Source organism: Acinonyx jubatus, chromosome B1 (assembly GCF_027475565.1).
Source record: "Acinonyx jubatus isolate Ajub_Pintada_27869175 chromosome B1, VMU_Ajub_asm_v1.0, whole genome shotgun sequence".
NCBI classification, from domain to species: domain Eukaryota; kingdom Metazoa; phylum Chordata; class Mammalia; order Carnivora; family Felidae; genus Acinonyx; species Acinonyx jubatus.
The window spans coordinates 66,982,908-67,004,266 of NC_069382.1; the positions used below are offsets into that span (position 1 = coordinate 66,982,908).

At 38.2% G+C, this 21,359-nt stretch overlaps 1 protein-coding gene and 1 long non-coding RNA gene across 16 annotated transcripts in view; one reads left to right on the forward strand and one right to left on the reverse strand.

Moving 5' to 3' along the window:
- LOC128314432 (uncharacterized) overlaps nt 1-822 on the forward strand; it is a 93,852-nt gene extending 93,030 nt beyond the window's left edge. Inside the window, exon 4 of the long non-coding RNA XR_008296056.1 lies at nt 702-822. This is a non-coding gene — a long non-coding RNA (uncharacterized LOC128314432). The remainder of the gene's footprint in view (nt 1-701) is intronic.
- A 1,104-nt stretch (nt 823-1,926) lies between these two features.
- Nucleotides 1,927-21,359, reverse strand: part of RAPGEF2 (Rap guanine nucleotide exchange factor 2) — a 246,268-nt gene continuing 226,835 nt past the window's right edge. For 9 of the 15 annotated variants that reach the window (XM_053216760.1, XM_027068254.2, XM_053216763.1 and 6 more), the window contains 14 exons: nt 20,731-20,888; nt 19,873-20,113; nt 17,321-17,704; nt 16,228-16,439; nt 16,012-16,135; nt 15,375-15,398; nt 14,160-14,383; nt 12,544-12,750; nt 10,501-10,653; nt 9,608-9,730; nt 8,182-8,407; nt 7,061-7,620; nt 4,838-5,143; nt 1,927-3,986 (listed from right to left, as the gene is read on the reverse strand). In XM_053216760.1, the coding sequence (XP_053072735.1) occupies nt 3,961-3,986; nt 4,838-5,143; nt 7,061-7,620; nt 8,182-8,407; nt 9,608-9,730; nt 10,501-10,653; nt 12,544-12,750; nt 14,160-14,383; nt 15,375-15,398; nt 16,012-16,135; nt 16,228-16,439; nt 17,321-17,704; nt 19,873-20,113; nt 20,731-20,888 (2,968 nt within the window). In that variant the 3' untranslated portion in view covers nt 1,927-3,960. The remainder of the gene's footprint in view (nt 3,987-4,837; nt 5,144-7,060; nt 7,621-8,181; nt 8,408-9,607; nt 9,731-10,500; nt 10,654-12,543; nt 12,751-14,159; nt 14,384-15,374; nt 15,399-16,011; nt 16,136-16,227; nt 16,440-17,320; nt 17,705-19,872; nt 20,114-20,730; nt 20,889-21,359) is intronic. The other 6 variants (XM_053216765.1, XM_053216764.1, XM_015063690.3 and 3 more) reach the window with 3 other exon arrangements.

Sequence of the window (21,359 nt, forward strand, 5' to 3'; positions counted from 1 at the left end):
ATGAGTGTAATTTCAATCATAGGCAGGAATTTTATCCTGCTTGCAAAAAAACGTGAACGTTGAAAAAGTGCAATTCACACATTATTTTTCAGTTCCAGTGTGTCTGTCTCCCTTTCAGTTGGGTAAATTGTCATTCGCTTTAAAGTCTTTCTTGAAAGTCATGTCAGCTTGGCTACAGTCTGTCCTATTCATTAAAGCTACATTACTGCCCCTTTCAACATTCTTCTTGACATTATGAATATTAATGAAATCATTTCCCTCTCCATCAACAACTTGCTTCACTTTTTCTTTGAGTAAGCTATTGTTAAAGGAGAATTAGATCACAGAATCAAGGACTCAGAGAGCTTCCTATTTTTGACAAAAACATGAGTGCAATAATGCATTAATACATTAGTACACAGACCTACCAGGCGTTGTTGATACATTCTCAGAAGCTTGCATCACTCAGGAACATTTGGGGAGATAGTATCAGTGAACTGGAGCTAAAATATATTAAAGCATAGATGAACATAAGCTCTATTACTTCCCAATATAGGACGACAGGTTTAAGCTGAGAATATTTGGAGGGCTTTAACTTGTGTGCATGGAAACAGACTTGGGTCTGTGTTGCCTTTTTGATTAGGGGATAGAGCATCAGATATTTGCCAACAAAGTATCTTCTACAACATTCCTAAAACTTGACCAAATTCTGTTACTAACAGGACACGGATTAAACTCTGTCACTGCTGTTGATTACATCTGATGAACATGGATTTTCTTGAATCCCTGAAGCAGAGACAAGTCTTTGCCTACTTAAAGGTAACCTAAAATATAAAAGGGTTTTTAATGGGCATCGTGGTTTAGTCATTTTCCTGTTTTAAGAATACAAAAAGTTAGGACGAAGAGCTTGTTGGCATCAGATTCTTAATTTTTTCCAGCCAGATTGGAGAAAATTAAGCTTTTTGAATGACAAATTTAAATTGAGCATTGCATTAAAGCATAGGTGGTTGTTTTGATAAGAGTGTCCCTGAGTAATGAATGGCTTTTATAACGAATAGAGGCAAACACATAACAACACATCTATACACAATACCTTCATTTTTTAAAAGGTATGGTTGAAGCTACTCGTTTTAATTCTCCAATTGTCTCGGCCAGATTTTCAACATGTCCTCACCAAGACAGCTAGCACAAATGCTGATTCAGAAAGCTTTTTAAGTTTGGCCAGTGGCCACTTGAGTAGTAGGGCTAAACTTCTGACTCCTTTTTAGACTTTCTCACATTTTGTGCACGTGCTCCCATATGCTTCCACTCCAGCTTCTGAGGCTTCCCAGTGAGTGGTACCACTTTTCTTTATGTCTGCTTGAGGCTAAGGAATGAGTCCTTGATTTCAAAAGTGCTTAAATAGGTTGCTGCTGAACTGATTTTTACCTTTTAAGTCTAAGTGCCCTTCTGATAGACTGAAGCATTACTCAGACTTACCAAATAACACAACTCCTAGACATAACAATATTTTATGTGCTCAGAAGTCTCAAATCATTAGCTACATTGTACCTTGAACTTAGTGGTCATGATCGTGAATAACAGTTTATGTTCTCTGAGGTCCTGTTTCTCATTATGCACACTGGGAATTAAAGTATGTCCCACAGAAATTTTTATTGGAAAAGAAAGAGTTGAGAAGAGACCAATGCTCTGTAAATATATATGGATCATCATTATTTTTCACTGAATCTCAAGAAACACTGAATTCTGAATGTGGTTTGGTTTGTGATATTAGTATCTTTGATTCAACAGAAAGCTACCTAAAAGAATAGTTTTAGGTAGTTTTTATACTAACTAGGCTAAATCTCCTTGACCTTCTGAGGGCTTGGTCCTGCAGTAAGACCCAAAGGCCTTATTACACTTCAGTAATAAAAAGCATGCACGATTCATTAAGGATAGAGACCAGGCTTTATGTTATATTTATTTATTTTCCAGCTTGTACAAACTGGATGTAGAAGCATAAACATAGTACATTTCTACCATCTTCAACAAAAATATAACCAATATGTACAATTATTGTATTAAAAATACAAAAGGGATACAGACTCCACCAATGTCTTTCTAAAAGACATACAGGTACAAGTAGTATCAAAAGTATGAGGAAATCACCAGTTAATTGTACATTCTGCACTTGACATCACAGAGCGAACTGAGATTAGCAGTCCTATGTTCTACAATTACTTAATGCTTAGGTAACGTTTGTGCGACTTGTGGTAGAGCTAGGTTTCTGTCTGTCTATCTGCACATGAGGTCCACAGCCTATATAAGAAAACTGGCAAATAATGCCTATTACATGGAAAATTACAAATGCATAATTGACAATGTAATATATAAGCAAGTAGACAAATGCCATGATACAGAAGAGATTTATTAAATAAAGCACTGACATCGTTTTGATGCAGTGAAAAAACACTGCAATTTGACTTTTAAAATTTGAAGCTATTTACGTTTATCTACTGATCAATATGATCAGCTGAATTTAATGGAAAAAAAATCCAAGACCAGCAGTTCCTCACATTTGAGTACTACTCGGATTGGCAGCCTTCACTTTTCCGGAGTCTGTGCAAAAACAACACAAAAATAGAGTGGAGGGGTCATTTCAGTCACTATAGGGTTAATAGCAGCTGTGAGCAGGTGGTTGCTACACGTAGGCCTTCTCTATCTGCAGCGTCCATAAAGCCACTTCCAGGTTAGTCTTTGGTGACTAACCCACCTCGCAAAGGCTGGCATGTCTAATCAGGTTTTTGATCTTTTGTTCCTCTATCACGTTAAAGGCTTGTTTATTCCCTAATGCCAGTTCGGTACAGGGAGGCTGTCTCGAAAGAGCAGTATTAACAGCTGGCGTTAGCTCCAATATCCCAAGCTGCTTTCACTGCAATGCTATCCAGTTACAAACGTTTCTCTTTAAAAATGAAAAAAAAAAAAAAATCCCTAAAACTAATTTAACAAAAATCAAAGAAACATAACTTAAAAAAACGGGGTTTGCCATCCGTCTCGATGGAGCAGGACACGCCCTCAAACGACACTGTCCTGCACTCCATAAGGCTCAGACACAGGACACAAGAGTCCTTTTTCCCTCCCCTGGCCATGTGCAAACAGTTTTACAGAAGAACCCCACCCACTGGGGAAGGAGTGGATGAGGTGTCTTGGTATCTAAGTAATTGGCTAACATCTTCTACTTCCAGGATAGGGCACTTCACGGGTGAGGCCAGAAGGACACAGGAAGACAGGGTCGCAAGCCAGGTCTTCCCTCTTCTTGGTGTGACCACACCCTGTCCGGCATATTTGGTTTTTTAGAAACCCAGGCTGGCAACCCTACTTAAAGGTTCAAAATAATACTGTGATCATCAAATGAATAGAACATTTACTCTCTGAACACAATCTTTAAATTCATTAAAAAAAAAAAAAAAAAAAAGACATTGTAAACAAGTGGACAAAGCACTGTACTCAAGAGGATTTCATTGTTTTTCTTTGTCTTCTTTGATGGGTTAAAGGCCCCAAGTAGTTCAATGGCTAGCTTTTCTCATTATCCCAATGAGACCAAGTGCTAGGACTGGATTGAAATCTAAAAGGAAGATTTAAAAAAATCCTTCCAGGCATTGAGAAGTGCAGCCAGAGTGAATCATCTTGTTGTGATGATCTTGGAATTGGGAATGATACTGTGTGATGTGGCAGGCAGCAACAGTGGGAGCTCGAAGATTGCTGCACTGTGCATTTCAAGCAACAAAGTCTGAAAAGTGCCAGGGCAATTTCTTCACAGTATTTCACATGCAAAGGGGAAAGGAAGAAGGGGAGAAGAAGCCCCATGCTGCTTTTAAGGCAGGGAAGGAGGCAAACTGGTCCACCATCCTCAGAATGCGAGTTCCACGGCTCCACTGCTAGGGACGTCTTCTTGTGCTCTCCTTTTAGGTGGCTAACTCTGGATCCAGAAAAGCCTGTGCCTCAAACAGCAGATACTTGTTCATCTTCTGCAAACACAATGAGGAAAAAAAAGAAAGAAAGGAAAAAAAAAAAAAAAAAGTGAGCAGGCAAGTCATTTCTCTGCTAGAGAGAATACATTCACTGATAGGTTAAATAAAAATACCATAGCTATGTTTTTAGTATAGCTCACTTAAAATCTTTTCCCTTTTTTTCTAAGTAATGATTAATACTAAAGTTTTAAAAAAAGTACATATGATGCATATCTTTAAATATACACAGTAGAAGATATAAATATCGTATGCTTACTGATTGCAAAGTTAATAAATTAATTGAAAATTATGAAGCAGCATGGGACTTTAAATAATATATACGCACACATAAATCTAGAAGGATATGTAACAAAATGTTAATAATGGCTATCTGCAAGAGGTAGGACTAGAAGTGATTTTCATTTTTTGTCTTTTACTTTTTTTCCATTATGATTATTTGCATAATAAAACATGTTAAACAAGGGCAGAGGGTGATCTCCATCACCCTCATTCCAACATGGCCAGGTAGATTTATAGAAAGGCGGCAAAGAAGCTATAAGGTATGCTTCTTTATCAGACTTTCATTCGGATCTTGTTAAAAGTCCAAATACATTTCCACAGAGAAACTTTGAGAATCAGTAAGAAATCTAGTCATGTAACACACTTTATTGCAAGTGTCCCCTCGGCAATCTTTGGTATTTCTAAACACGTTCAGGAACGAACCAACTCTGAACACAAAATGTTCCTTATGTAGGATATGGCTAAAGACGCAGCTGACCAAGGTGTTAAGAAAACAAATGCCCTCGAAAGCTCACAGGCAGAATAAGTGAACACACTAATGCTATGGTTTTAAGAATGCGTATATATACCATCCTCCTCGGTGGAAAACCCTTGAGACTGGTAGGGGGCGAGGCGCGGGTCACACTCATTGGGCTTATGCCACTGCGGTTTGTTCACTGGCCTGCCGCTCGCTGGAGGCCCGTGTGTCTGCTGTGCAGGCGAAGGCCCAGCTGTGTCGGTGGGTCGGGCGACCATCCGAGATCTCTGAAGTGCCACGTTGTAGTCCGGAGGTTTCCTGGCAGGATGGGAATGTCCTTCTGGAAAGTCAGTGATGGGGATTCCAATGTAGCCTGGAGGGGTGGGCGGGGGCTCTCGATACCTGCCCTCCTTCCGCACTGTAGTGAAGACAATGTACCGGTCATTGCAAATTTTGTGGACGTTTATTTCATGCCACAAATGTTTACGATAAATTATAAAACTGGGGCGCCTGGGTGACTCAGTCGGTTAAGCGTCCGACTTCGGCTCAGGTCATGATCTCACGGTCCGTGAGTTCAAGCCCCGCGTCAGGCTCTGTGCTGACAGCTCAGAGCCTGGAGCCTGCTTCGGATTCTGTGTCTCCCTCTCTCTCTGACCCTCCCCCGTTCATGCTCTGTCTCTGTCTCAAAAATAATAAAACATTAAAAAAATTTTTTTAAATTATAAAACCAATTATTGAGACAGCAAACACCGTGCAATGACAAATGTGATTTATGTTGTGTGGGGGATATGGCAGGTGAGGAAATGGATGTTAACTGGGCCAAATATTCTCAATGGTTATCACCATGGTAAAATAACTGGTGAGAGACGTTACTAAACAGACTCATTCAGATCTTGCATTTCACTATAAAATAGTAATAAGGTTAACACTTAACCCTTGGGTTTATTGGAAAGTTTAAGCAAAGAGAAAACATAAAATCGTAGTATTATGCCTGGGAGATATTAGTAGTGCCTGCTAAAAGTTTCCTTCCTCCTTCTCCCCCTACCCTAAGGACAAGGTAAGCTAGTCCATATTACCTGGGCATTTACCCTTGTCAGGCAGAAAATCAATCGTACATTACTTTCAGGTCTTGGACCTCACTTTGGAAAAGAGAATTAAATTTGGAAAAGTCGTGCAAAAATTGACACAAATTTTAAAACTCTAAACTATAAGGTATGTATTTCTTTTAAAGTCCTTTATTAACGTTCATGACCTAGAACATGAAATCTGTGAAGCCAAGTAGAATGAGAGTTTTATTTTCTGGAACTTCATAGATTCAGTTATTAGGAATGAAACTCATTCCCATCTTTGCAATCAAAATTCTAAGTATTAGTTTGTTAAAAGAAAGTGCTTTAAAAATTGCATCCCAAGACAAGGTATTAACTGTTATCCATCCATGACTATTTATATGGCAAAATAACAATTTCCCTATTAATAAATTCCATTCTATATTTATAGAGTCTCTGACTCTGTATCCGGTAATTTATTCCTACACTTCAGTTACGTAGATGTTGACTATGCCATAGAAAATACAACCTGATAGGAATGGGGGAACATGAGAGACTTCATAAGAGAAACAGCAGCAGCAAAGCAAAAACATCTTTCAAATACTTATAAATTACTATCTAGGCACAGTTCTAAGTGCTTTCCATTGAGTTCCTTTAATCCCCACATCAACCGTATTGATAGAAATTATTAAGCTCGTTTCACAAAGGAAGAAGCAGATATAGGTTAGTTCCTCGCCCATATGTCACAAAGTGAGTAAAGTGGCAAACAGGGATTCAACCCCCAATCCACCAAATTCGTAGCCTATGCTCTTATGCTTTATGCTACTTCTCAGCACCCTCTTCCTTGTTCTACAGTGTGCAGCACATGATTTATCTGCATAACAAAAGTGAATGGAAGATTTATATATGCAAAGTGTCAAGTTCTAAGTAGAATTCAAGGAACAAAATAGAACTTTTAAAACAGCTCCGATTACGCAAAAAATTCTTCCTTTAGAAAGAATGGGCATCCTTCTGATACTTTTAGCCTAAAAGGTAAGAAAACATCCATAATGATAATCTGCTGATCTTGACTGCTAAAATGTACAGACTGTTTATTATGCTGGAATATATCTGTACGTACCTGACCACAGAACCTGGGCTCTTCACTACTCTTATTTCAAAATCCTGAACATACCGCTAATTTGGAAGCCCCCGACAACAACGGGTGGGTCAAGATGAGGAAAAGAACCATGAACACATAATTTTACCTTTGAAAGGTGAGATCTGACAAAGCTCTCTAATAAGCTTACCAATAAGTCCCTTTGTAGTACTCGACGTCACAGCTATGTGGGCCGGCGTAGGAACAGGTTTGGCTTCTTCTGTGGTCACAGAGGTGATGCTACTGCTTTCGGCTTCAATGGAAACATCTTTTCCACCCCTTCGCTTTATTGTGCCTGTGTCACCTTCCGAGTCTTCTCCCCAGTATCCTGTGGAAGATGCCCAGCTTGCCCGGGATTGGGCTTGTTCAAGACTCTCTCTACTTTGATTTTGCCTGTTGTACTTTGTGCTGTGATCAGAAAACATAAGTTGGTCCATATGGCTACTTGAGGCCCATAAACCTGCAGGATCCCCTGAATAATCAAAGTGAGTGTGCCCAAATGGAAGTGTTTCCCAGCTTCTCTGGTGCTGAATGGTCTGTATATTATCATGTGAGCCACTTGAGCACGACGTCCAGCTCCCACGGCCACTGTCGGCGGCATCGAGTGACGCACGATCCCCTTGGTCTTGGGAAAGTTCCTCTGTGCTTGGGGAAGAAATTACTGTAGCTGTAGCATACAAGCCTCGGCTCTCAGACATTGGTGCATAGGACCTACGTGGTTGAAAATGAAAAGGGGAAAAAGTGCAAGATTGTTAATAAATCTGTGATATAAAACCAAAATACGTTTTCTCCCCCCAGAAGGGTGGCTTTGTTTCATCACAGGAAGAGGATAAAAGCACCCCCGAGTTTCATTCTCCTGGCCAGTTCTGCCACATCCAGTTTGCTCACCTTGTCATCACCAATACAGAGGGAAAAGAACAACAACTTGCTTATATATAATAAAGGAACCCTTTCCTTAGAAGGTTAAAGGACGAGTCAACATAATCTGATTTCAGGGAGGCAGCGCACACACAGGACCTGGTACATCCTGAAACCAGCCTCTTCCTTTAGCACAGAGCAACTGTATTCCAAGAATAAAGCTAACTTGAAAAGCAGTGCATACAACAAAAATTGCACGGAACTTAATCTAGACGTTGTAAAAATTAGAACTGGGATGGGTGAGCATTTCTTGGGCAGTAGGTAAAATAACAGAAATCCACATCCAGAATAAAGGACTAATTTTTAAAGGATGGAAGAAGGAATGTAAAAGAACACTAAAGAAACGCTGCCCACCCTAAGCTGTACTGGTCTGGTTCAATCACAGTCCGCCTTTCCATCCTGCCCACACCGAGGTTTGTCTCCACAATGCTGACAGAATGCCTCTGGCGCCTCTCATCATGCAGCGAGACTGGCACTGAGTCAAAGGAAGAATTGCTGACAATACTGGATCGTGAAGAAATCTCACTGTGACCAGAATCTGAGAAATTATCCACAGTACCACTGGGAGCCAGAGCGTAGCCTGCATGGGAAATAACGACCATATTAATTAGACACCATAGGTTTACAACATAAAACTGGAGTCTACCAAATAGAAGCAAAACCAAAATGCAGGCCAAAGGTACCACCATTGAAGTGAGGGAAAAACCATTTTACTTGTGGAGACTTGGGTGACTGGTAAGGTAAACTTTTACTCAAATGAAATTTAACATGTTTCATGAAAGTTTAAAGAAGAAAAAAAGAAACACTGTTATGTGCACTAGGAAATTTTGCAGAAATCATGGCACTAGTTGACTATTCTTAGCTCCTTTAGGTATAAATAATACTATTAGTCTATATAAAAGAAACTAAGAAGAATAAGTATGATAAGTTTAAAAGTACTTTTTTAACTGCAAAGTCAGTAATCTTCAATGAAGTTTTTAATTTTTAGAACTTTATGGCAGAGAATATTCAGCTAGAAGTATGTGTCTTACCATTTCAAGTGGACATGTAAGAATAATACCTGAAATACCTGAAGAAAATACCTTTGGGTTTTTGCCATTTGTTTTTCAGTATTAATATTATATTGGATGAATCGCAAAGAAGCCAATTGTTTTGAAGGATGTAATGTGCAAAATCTCCAGTTTCTCCCTAGACCATCACTGTGTCTAAACTGATGTCCTGAAGGACCCTTAACTCTCCTTTGCTGCTAAAAATAATTTTGAAAGCCACAAAGAAAGAGGTGCTTGTCTTGATATTTTTAATGAAAAAATTCAAATCTTCTTTCTCAGTACTCATTTTTTAAACAATATTAGTATAGATCTCACATTACTTAAAATACTGGTTTTATATGATTATGTGTATGCGATGCAGATTTTTCAATGCCACTTACCTAATAAAAAAATTAAAAATAGAACACCTAAATGTTGCTGATTTACCTTCTATAAGGACTTCCCCATCCTTTCAGTAACTTGTTAATTCCTGATTTATTTTTTAAAGGTTGCACAGGTCTTGATAAGATTTAATGCATTCATCTATGAGAAGTCTTTTTTTAGAGGACACTGAAAGTTCTGATGGACAAGATTTAAAGCGTTCCCTGAACAGTCCTCTCAAAAAAACACCTCTAGAAAAATAATCACTTGGGTGGAGCACTTGACATTTAGAGGAATTCTCCCATTTTCCTTAACTAATAATGAGAAAATTCCTCTCTTTCCCACCCCGTCTTTGGTTCTGTAAACCCCACCTATCCCATAGGTCCGTGGAGCATTGTTATTCTTGTTACTGTTCTCACTTCCAAGAGAAGAGGAGGAACTGGTTAAGTCCAACTGCCCGGAGCCAAAAGATCTCAGCTGATTGTCACTGCCACCTAACAACAGGATGAGAAAAGAATTTAGATGTATCCATTTAACAAGGACAGGAGAGACTGATACGCACACAAAATGCATCCATGTCTGAAATATCTAAGAAGTAAAGCTGAAAAGGTATTTGTTATGTCAGTGAAATCTAACAATTTATTCATCTTTTTGGCCTTCCTCTAGAGAAAACTGTCTTAGCCATTTATTACTGGTTTATACCCATTCAGTTAAAGGGTAGAAAGAGAAAGGAACTTGGAGGGTTATTCAGCAAAAAATTACTATTATTTTAATATAAGAAAGCATCAACATAAAGAAGTGACTTTGCCTAAAATTTAATCTCTTTGAAAATAAAATAGCAACAAAAAAAAGATAATCAAGACCCGTGTTAATACAATGAAAAAATAAATCAGGAAGATATTAGTTTTCTTATGTTTTTAAAGCTTTCTACTCTGCAGTTAATGTTATATAATTATATTTAGTTAGAACACCTTTTACTATAAAAATTATTTCCATACTTACAATCAATAAAAACCATATATATATATATATGTTTTAAACGGCAATATGTAGTTTAACACTATTTACTATTAAGAAATACCAAAATTCTTCCAAATTTATAAACCAGGGGGGGTGGGGGGGGGGGAAATCCATTGGGCATTATATAGGACATCATTTTAAATGACCCGAACATCAAAAATGACGTGATATATAAATCTGGAATTTATTGCAGCTGAAATGTATAGATTGCTATAAAGGAAAACAGTGAGTAATTTAGTTCTACCTTTCCTTGGAGAACTCTGTGGAGAAGTGGGAGGAGAAGAAAGCTGGGAAGATGCGTTTGACACAGTGTCTTCTGCTTGTTTTTTATGACGCTCCAGACTTCCTTCTTCAGACAAAGAAAGAATTTTCTTTAAAGCTTGTGGAGAGTATATGCCTATAAAAGAAAGAAAGAAATATGTATTTTCATGAGTAAAAAGGAATCACATGAATAAAATCTTTTTGGATGATTTAATGTTACATTTCGTTTCAACCTGCTTGTAATATCATCATGGTATAAACAGTAAGCTTACAGAAGTCACACAGTACCTGTAATGCGGTTTCGGACTGGGATCTGCTGGAGTGCTAGAAATAGACTGCTTTTGATATTTTACTTTAGATTCTAAATCTTAATCAACATTCATTCAACAATATGTTGACATCAGACAACAATGAAGAAAAAAAAATGAACAATTTGAAAATATTAGAATTTAGGACAAAAGTCATCAGCTAAGAATATTTATTATTAGAATTCAAGGCTGAGTATTTTGGTGAACTCAAACAGGTATTTTGGTATTACTGGGTGTGTTGGCTCAGGAGAAGTGGGAATGATGGGAGAAAACTAACGAGCCAAGAGCTAACCAGAGGTAGTAAGAAAAGTGAATAAAACGTTCTAGGGAATTCCATGAAGTTAATATTCGATCAAATAAGTAGATGCAAGAAAAGCAGAAGTAGACCCATGGAAGTGCCCTGTGTCACAGAAACCACAGGAGACGATTTCAGAAGGGAGTGATCTAGTGCCAAGCGTAGGATCAAGAAGGATGAGGGTAGAAGAAAAAGGATTACGTATCCCAATATAAGGTGATTTCCCCCCCAAGAAATATTTTTAGAAATGGGGGAGTCACATTAAAATAGTTTACAAAGCCTCTAGTATTCTTATGAGGCACTCTCAATTGCCTTATTTCTGAACGACAAAGAGATACTTGGAAATACCTGGAAATACCTGACACTGCCTCAGTCAATGCTAGTTTTAATGTTCTTAGACTTACCAGGATCCATTAAAAAGGAGGCGGTGAAATTTAACACAGATTTAAGCCTTCATTTCACCTCATGTAAACATCTGATCTTGTTTTAATACAGTTACTTAAAGACCACTTTTAAAGCAATATTTATGTATATACATGCTGATATACACAACACGCATGAAAATGTTAACTACACTAAAGCTGTACGAATAAACAGTTGTAATTTGGGAAAAAATTCCAAGGCCAGCATTATGCAGAGATTAAAAAAGTGCTTTATATTCAGGCACACCTACACATTTGGCTAAAAAGTTATATTTAAGTAAAAGAAAGACTGATAAACTTCCATATAAGAAGGTCAGTGTAAAAGAGGAAACAGAAGTCAGGTTGCAGGGGATTTAGGAAGATATGAATATTAATAAGATGACGGACAAAGAAATCTGTAATTCAGTTTGTGATAGGGAGAGTAATACAAATACAAATACAAATCAAAGCGGAAATGTCAAGCAAAGATATTCTTTTGTCACTCTTCCCCAAATTCAACAAATGGCATATATGCTGACCAGGAAGAAAGAGCCAAAGATAAAGTATACGAAGGACCTACTGGAAGACTCTTGCCCACCTCATAAGGACAGGGTGTCCCTGGGTAGGAAGGTTTTTTTTTTTCCCCCTTTTATTAACATTGTTTCCTTTCACATAAATGTACAAAAAAGAACCCATACATTTTATGAAATATAACTTTGTTGTACTATTTACATAAAGGGACAAAACTAATAGATATATACTAACACTCCCATTTCACACGCCCTCCCCTCCCAGTAACAAATGAGCATGATTCAAGGAGACACTCTATAGAATAAACAGTAAACAGTCCCTTCCACTGGTAACAGTAAAATTTAACTTTCTGAACATTAATGTTTTACTAAGAGGTAACAATCAAACAGAGACTCAAGTATATTAGAGTTATTCAAGATAAGGATTTTTTCCTAATCTGAAAAACATGACACCAAATAGCCTCAAAAGAGGATATGATTTGAATCACCTACCAAAAGGTGGGAGATCCTTTACGGGTACTTTCTTTCGAGAGGGATAAAGGGACACAGCAGGAACCTGCAGTCCTTGGTTGATTTTATGTGGTGGCGGTGGCTGTTGGGGCTGTGGCTGGGCTTGTGCTTTCTGTTGCGACCCTGCCCTTGGAGCCACTGGGGAGGTCTCAGACTTGACCGGCTTTTTGTCACCAGGATTCTTAGGCACTGTTAATTGTTTGGTTTAAAAACAGAACAAGAAATTTCAGAAGTTAGTAGCTATATACAAGTTCAGAACTGCATAAGCATTTTCTACACTTTAGAACACGAAAATGTGTATCATGTCTTTTTCCTGTTATCCACATAAAGGGCAGAAATGGGGGTGGGAGGGAACCCTAGTTACAGAAAATAATATAGGCCTGACAGGACAAAGATATTTACTTTATGAAACTAGCAAATGATGATTATACTATTAAATACCACATTAAAAATAAAAGTAGAAAAATGTGGAGAGTTCAATATGCTGTGTGTGTGTATATAAAAAGCAGAAATATATGATAAAATCTACAACAGGAAAATTACTAGGATTACTTTTCAAAATGGAGCTCAAAATTCCTTGACATGTATGAGCTTAGTTTTTATTTAATAAATGGTATTAACTATAATCTTTTCACTCTTAAATTCTATCCTATGGGTAAAATTATCTATGTTAGCCAATAGCAACCAATACAGCTTGAATATTAGACTGATTATATAATTCCATGGCATATAGAAGACAATCTGAATAGGACAATTAAAAATGCTGTATGTATAACGTATTAACATTCAAAACAACTCAATGACACAGATGTACTTCCTCCATTTACACGTAAAGAAGCTAAGGATTAGGGAGCTCAAGTTAGTTGCTTAACGGGACGTTGCTATCTGGAGAAACAAACAGGATTTGAACTCAAACCAATCTGACTCCAGAGGACAAGCTCTTCGGTGTCCTGGGAAAATCTAGTAACTTGAATCTTCTCAACTCATCTAACATTTAAATTCTATCAAGGGTATCTTCAAACCTGTCCATAAAAGACCCGAAAGTGTCCTAAATGGAAAATGCCTTGATCTTACACGAATGCAGATGCAAACAAGCAGAAAACTGCCCCCATTTCTAGCCTGGTCAGATTTTTGAAGGCTGGGAAACTACACGTTAGGCTGCGTTTTGGTACCGTGCAGCAGAACCACTGCTTCCTGTGTCAGGCCAACTTCCTGCCGGCGCTGTCAGGCTGAGGGTATAAAAGGCAGCAGGTGCACCTAGTCACAGACCCCTCTGACGAGGCAGGCCCTTCACCACTCTCGCCTCTCAGGTTGCCCATCACTTTGGAAGTATCTTTGCGAGACAACAAAGACACAACGGAAACACCCGTCCCCCTAAGTCTCTGTGGTCACCCTGCCCAAGCCAAGTGAGTTGGACGGGAGGCCTGGCCTAGGCCAGTACTGCATGGGATCAATGGCAGCATTCAAGGGAGGGGCTAGTATGTTGCCAGGATGCTACTGCCCCCTCGGTGCTAAGCCCCACTTGTCGCCGCCCATACCACTGCTCAGGAAACAAATCTGCGTTTCAGATTCTGCAGCCGCTTTAAGGAAAAACTCACATGTGTTGGTTGCTGGCTCACACTGCAGTGATAAGGTCTGCAGACTCTCCTCATCCATTTCTAGCTCCAAATTGGACAGGTACTGCTTGACTTTTCGAGCCATTTGGGCGTCTTCGTAAAGCTTTTTGGCATTGAGAAAGGAACTACGACGTACCCGCTTTTTATGACCACCTGTCTGAGCAACGTCTAGCACTGTTGCATTTGTACTACCCTGGCTGAGAGACCTGGAAGATGAAAAGGCAGATATGCAGCTCACTCTACCATGGGGTTCCTTTATCTATTTGAAACATGCCAAGACTTACACAAGTATTCTGCGTTCAAAAGATCACATGCCTCATTCTGGTAAGTAAACTGTTACAAGGAAATATAGACTAATATAGATTAAATTTTCTTAAGTTAAAAAAGAATCATACGTACATACATATATATATGTTTCTAGTCCAACTCGGAAATTCTGCTTTTCTCATCTATAGAGCATTCAAGGCAGTTCTTTCATAGAAGCCAGCAAATACTGATTATATATAGGAGCTCATGCAATACACAGTTAAAAATCATTGAGATTTACATGAAATTTACTTCTCCTAAAGAGGATATTTTACATAAATTTAAATAAAATTAGCTACACTGTTCACAATCGTTTTCTTATTCCTTGAGTGAAAGAGTTTTTGAAGTAATATGGGTCAATCTGTTAATAAAATGATCATGCAAATGTAAACATATATATATATATAGAAACTAGCACATGAATTGTTAAGAATTATGTTTAAAAAGTATCGGTTTATAGAATGAAAACAGTAGTTAGTTGAGCTGTAAAAACTGTAGTTTTAACACCTTGGGGCACTTTTTACATTATATATATTTACTTAAATATCTGTGCAATAGTATTTAAATTGCACAGTTTTTCCTTTTAATGTTCTTCCTCCCATAACCCCGCATTAGGCTTTCTCCATTTCCAAGTACACAAATCATATTAAAATAAAATCTTTTTGAAGACTGAGAAGTATGCCTGGCCTACAGTTCCCCAGAACAATCATCAACCACTTCACAGCTCTCATGGATCATGACCTCAAAAACAAAAGCCCCAACAGATTAAACGTGAAGTCAGCAAGAGGGTTAAGAGAAAATGCAAAGCATCAGAAAATACAGCAGGTAAGAAAACAATGCAATGAGCAGAATAAGAATTGTGTGTGGGTTTGCAAGGTCTCCACCACTTACCCCAAACTCCTCCATTTCTTCTTCCTGTAAGTGAGAGCCATGGAGATTGAAGCATGGGTGTAGAAAGAGAGACAGAAAGATCACAAGCTCAGAAAGAAAGGACTAGACTTTTGGATAAGCAGTACTAGAAGCTCACAAACATTAAACTGCATAATCACCTCACACACACAACTTTACCCGCAATACTTTTCTGGCTCAAGAGACAGATACGGTTAATTTTTTTGTTCTAAGAACTCCTCTCCTTCACTGGATTAATCATTTTTGACTACACTGCCAACTAAATCCATTGCATGGATACTGAGCCCATATTGTTTGGGTTCTTTACATATTTTAGTTCATACTATCAGTTATGAGTTTTAAGCTCTACAAACCAGTGTTCTGACAAGTAAGGAATAGTTGTGCCTCATGTCAAATGAAAAATTTCTGCAGGACAAACTTTTTTACGGGCAGTCAAAAGTGCACCTGAGGCCGAATAAGACATCTGTTTCGAATTAGAGCTCAGGGGATTCTCGCCACAACCTAATAAAATTTCTGCCAAGCTACAAATGTAAATATTCAAAAATTTCTCATTTATTAGGAGACCTCTAAACCCAAACTTCTCTAAGCCTACACGTGTTACTGAAGAGGACACACTCACCGAGTCCTGAACATGAGGGCAGGGTCCATGTTAACTGAAGCCATTCGGCCAACATGACGAATTTCTTTTGCAATCATCCTTAGCTTCTCAAAATTGACTAGCCCATCAACTTTTGAGTCATTTCCTATAATTGGCAAAGAAGAAAAAGGGAATCCTATCACATTCATTTATCGTGTGCCTCCACAAGTGAAGACAGAAAATCTACTTTATACTTACCTTCATGAAGGAATGTGAGATCCTTCTTGATAACTGGGAATAGAGGGATTATGGGAGGCTGCAGGTTTTGACTGTTGAGGACATTGCGATATTTTGCCATGTTTCTGGAGGGATCAAACAAGTCTTGGAGATCTTGAAACAGCTTTTCGTATTTATTGGGAAGTTTTTCCCAGGTGGTTCGTAGTCTTGCCACTGGTGCCAAATTTAGGCCACTGAAAGGAAAAAAAGGAAATTAAATGACTCATTCTTACGAAACAAAGAAAGTAAAAATAGCATATTGTTTATAAACGTATAATACCTCTGTGTTTATGCTGTATATACATAGCAATTTATGGGATTCATAAGAAACTACTAATAATTCTGGATAATGAGAATTGAAGACAGAAGCAGGGTCAGGGCCAAGGGTTATTACCCTTCAGACCCTTCTAGTCTGTTTATTATGGACAAACAACTGGAATGTGAAGTATCATGAGGGTAGCATCTGTTTTGCAGCTCTGCTTCTATGCACAGAGAAGCGCTTGGCACATAGGAGGCTGGTGATAAAACAGACTGGCCAAGTGTCCTACAGGAATAAAATAAAAGTCCTAACAGTAATGACAATATGCTCAAACTCCTAGTGAGAGACAATGATTCATAATCACCGTGAATAGCAATATTGCTAATTGTTTCAGTTTGTAGTGTCTTCCGGCCTCAGTATAAGCACTTACACGGGAAGAAAATGAAAATGAACATTTAGTGGGCATCTGCCTTGTGCCAGCTGATAGAAGTCCACATACATAATATCATTGAATCAACTTGATCCTTCTTTGGGGCACTGTTCCTTTATGAGAAATAAACTGATGTCTAGAGAAATTAAAATAATTTGCCCTAAGTCGCAGAACTAAAAAAAGTAGTGAATATAGCTTTTCTGGGCTCTACATGTAGCTCACCAGAGACTTTAAATTAAGAATCATTGGATTCCGAGAAAAGGACTTGTTCAATATGATTCAATCAAAAGCTACTACACTTATAGAAATTATACGGTGTTCCTGGACTGATGTGTATTTTTGATCTGCAAACTGAACTGAATCTTAGGACCTGTATGCTCGCTTACCTGATGATTGCAAACATTGAGTTAAAATTCTTGCATTCCCTGCAGTGTAGTGCTATCTTGATGAAATGCTTAATGATCTTCATCCTCTTCAGCTGGTTTGTCTCTCTCAGAATTTCAGATGCTACCCAAAATGTTTCTTGGTTAATTACTTCTTCAAATTTCTTCAGGTTGGCACAGCTGGTTTTTGATTTGAGTTTAAATAAATCATCTATGTATTCAGTAGGTTCAATGTTACGGAAAAGTTCAAAGTTCCGCATAGAGAGCTGTGTGGCCACTTCAACAGTACTGAGCTGCAGGAGGGAAATTTGACTCTCCCTCAACAGCTCCTGAGCATCTTCATCTGAACAAAGAGTTTCTGTCTCCATGTTGTTTTTCAAGTAATACCTGTGAAAAACACACAATTCTAAGCCTAAGCAGCAGTCTCATGACATTACTTGAAAGAATGATGCTACTTTGTAGACAACATTTGCAAGAACAGGCTGTGAGTGATGGAAGAATTCTCTTGTACAAGGACAGAGAATACAGCTGCTGCCCCAGTCACCAGCTCATAGAATCACCTATCAGGAAGTCACTGATGGGAGCTAATAAATCATATGTCATTTCATTTGTACCAGTTGTCATGTATTTTTCTCCTGCCCTTCCCTGATTTCCAGATTATTTTATGTATTTTTGCTAAAAGTGACAGAAAATAGCTCAATTTAAAATTTCAGTTTAAATAAGAAAACAGGCTCTAAGGAAGGCAGAAGAGATCAGACACAGGTCATCACCCTGTTTTCCTAGAGAGAGTCTGTAACTATTAATAGGTAAACGTGATCCAATTTGAACCAACTTATTCAAATACCAAAGAAACCTATAAGATATTCCCTTCTATCTGATACTATGAGTACAATAATGCCAAAATAGATTTTTTTTTATGTTTATTTATTTGGGGGGAGGGGGAGGAGGGGGAGGGGGAGAGAGAGGGAGACACAGAACCTGAAGCAGGCTCCAGGCTCTGAGCTGTCAGCGAAGAGTCTGATGCAGGGCTCGAACTAATGAACCACGAGATCATGACCTGAGCCGAAGTCGGACGCTTAACCTACTGAGCCACCCAGGAGCCCTGATCTTTAACTTTTAAATATCTGGTTTTCACAAAAACCCTACAAGTAAGTGGGGCAGGTATTATTCTTGTCAGATGAGGAAACAGAGGCTCCCAAATATTAATGAGTAGTTACTATCAGTGACAGAGATGAGAACTCATTATTACTCCTTTCTCTTTGTAAACAACTTGTTGAAAATAGAATCCAGATGTTTGCCCTGTGGGGTTGTTTTTTTGGTTTAGTAGACAGATGTTTTCCTAAGCCAAATTCCATAAAGACAGAAGCAGAATGAGCCCAGTGGGAGTCTTGCCAAACTGGCCTTTTGCATCTTTCACCAAAGCGACCATGACAGAAAACACATACCTTGAGGCCTTCACATCCACAGATTGAACATTCCCAGTTTTGATTACTCATGAAGCCCATGACATGTATTCATATATAATTTTCTTGACTGTGAGCCATGAATCTGCACCTCAATGGAGATTTGTAGAACTCCATCATGGTTACAGATATAGCAATGTGCCTTCAAATGATAATGAGAAAAACTGATCTCCTAAAATAACACTAACTGCTGGTGTCAGGGTTGGAAATAAAGTAAAAGTGAAGAAGAGTAATAAAGTTGTAGTTGATAGCAAGAAAAAGGAAGTTTTGAATGAATTAAATCAGATTTATACTATGGAAAAATTCAAGTAGAAAAAGAACACTCCATCCAGCAAGAAAAAAAGAAAATGTGATTTATGAAACTCCTTAATATTCAGTGAGTGCAGAATCTAGTCTTTAAATTAGAGCCAAAAGGTAACTGCTTTTTCAACTTTCACTAATTTGTGGTCTGAGGACACACATTACATATTATCAAGGGAAATTCAGGAGACTGACAAAATCAGGTACAATGTTACCCTGCAAGTAATATGTGATATAAGCACTTATGCAGCAGGAGACCAAGCTCTGAAGCAACCAAAAGTTTGTTCTGGAGCGAGGTATTTTTCACAGTGTAGCACACAATAAAAGGCAGCATTAGCCAGCCACATGGTCATTGATATCTCCATCTAAACAACTGCAGCTCCTAGAAAAGTTGAGTAGGCAGGAGAAATTGACAACAGAATATGATTTAAAAACATGTTTGTGAATGTACACATCCAGGAAAGAGAATCAGCATTAGCTGTGACTTCCCCAGCCTGGTGTCCTACAGCCAGTGTAAGAAGTGACTGCCTGTGCCCTGATAGCCAATAACAATATTCAGGTCACAGTGCCCTCCTTTTCAAAAGGGTCTTAAGAGATCCTTGTGAGGGTCAGCAGTCTACTGGGTACATTTCCTTTGATTCACCAATTCTTGGAGAATGGGATAAGTCTTCTTTCTCGTTTGCAGGGGTACTTACTCATTTTAAAAACCCTTTGAAAGTGTTCATCTCTTAGACTTTGGTGTGGGTTTGAAGAGGGGTTAAAGAAATCCAATAGGACAGATATATTGTATACCTTCCACTCAGCTGAATTCTATCAGCAAGTTTGGAAAGCTGATCTGGGAGTCTTCTTTGTTTGATTACACCCTCAGGTGTGACAGAGACCTCACACAGCGAATACTGATCCGGAGTGGCAGTCACAGCAAACTCCCTGATGGCCTGAATGACTACTTCCTTCGCTGTGGTGTCCTTACTGATCATGATGTATCGGCTTTGCTGATCAGCTTTAAAAACCCTTAACACTTGATCTGGCAAGTCTGGGGGAAAGAAAAGCCATATGTAAGTGGAAAGGATTTTAGCATATGGTAATACAATTAAGTGAAGTAATCAGGAAAACCTCCCTAGAAAAGATAAGTGCTAAACTTGCATCTCTCCCTTGTTACAATCCTTCTTCAAAGATTCTATAAGTCAACATACTGATCTGCTGCATGAACATATTTTTCCCCACAGGTACCTGAATGATCCACAAATACAAACATCAGTACACAGCAGCAGCACATAAAATTCTCAGGTTGGTAGCAAAAAAGGGAAAAATGTAAATCTAAAGTTCATCTTTATTATATTGAAAATCCCATTAAGCTAATCTAATATATTCCTCTTACTCTATTTATTTTACATGACCTAGTAATAACCGGCATGGTATGTGTTATTATTATGAAAGAGAAAACACGTTCAGAGATTAATTTGCCCAGGATCCTATCAAATTAGTCTGAAGAATAAGAAAGAACTGATTCCAGTGGTTTGAAATTTAAGGCTCATTCTGACTTGGAGCATTTGACACAATCCACGCCAAACCAAGAACATACAGCATTACCATATGTTAGAAGAAAACAGATTACTACAAGAAAACAAAAGCAGCACAGGCGATGCTCACCAGGAGTAGTACTGAAGTCTAAAATGCGATGATGTGACTGCAATAAATCGGGATTACTGGAGGACAAGGTTCCACTGACGGGCAATGCCGTTGGAATGTGCTTGGTCTGCCTTAATCCTACTATGCTGTCATCCTGAGACTGACCAATCCCAATATCACTGAACAAAGAGAAAAATTAGAGAATAAATGATCCACAAGTAAAAAGTTATAACTCATCAATATATAATAGACACAGACCATAAATAAAACATATTTGTATAAGACAGCTCATTTAAAAGTACCATTAATAAATTTGGTTGAAAATTCAGTAGCAACTACTGCTTAAGTGTATCTAACTCAGCTTATTTTGCTGTATCTTAAGCATATGTCACTCTAAAACCTATGCCTCTTTCAGTAGACAAAGAATAATAGTACTCTCTCAGTATTTTCAAGAAAAGATAAGCTCTAGTTACTCCTGGAAATAGATTTAAGAATAAGCATATTAAAAAGAGTGTATTTCGTCTCACTCGACTGGTGATTTATGTATCAGAATGATAAATTATTTTATAATCTGATCTTTAAGAACTGAAGAAATGGAGTAAAACAGAAGAGAAAAATCCAAACTGTCCTAATTTCATTCTCCAGTGTTT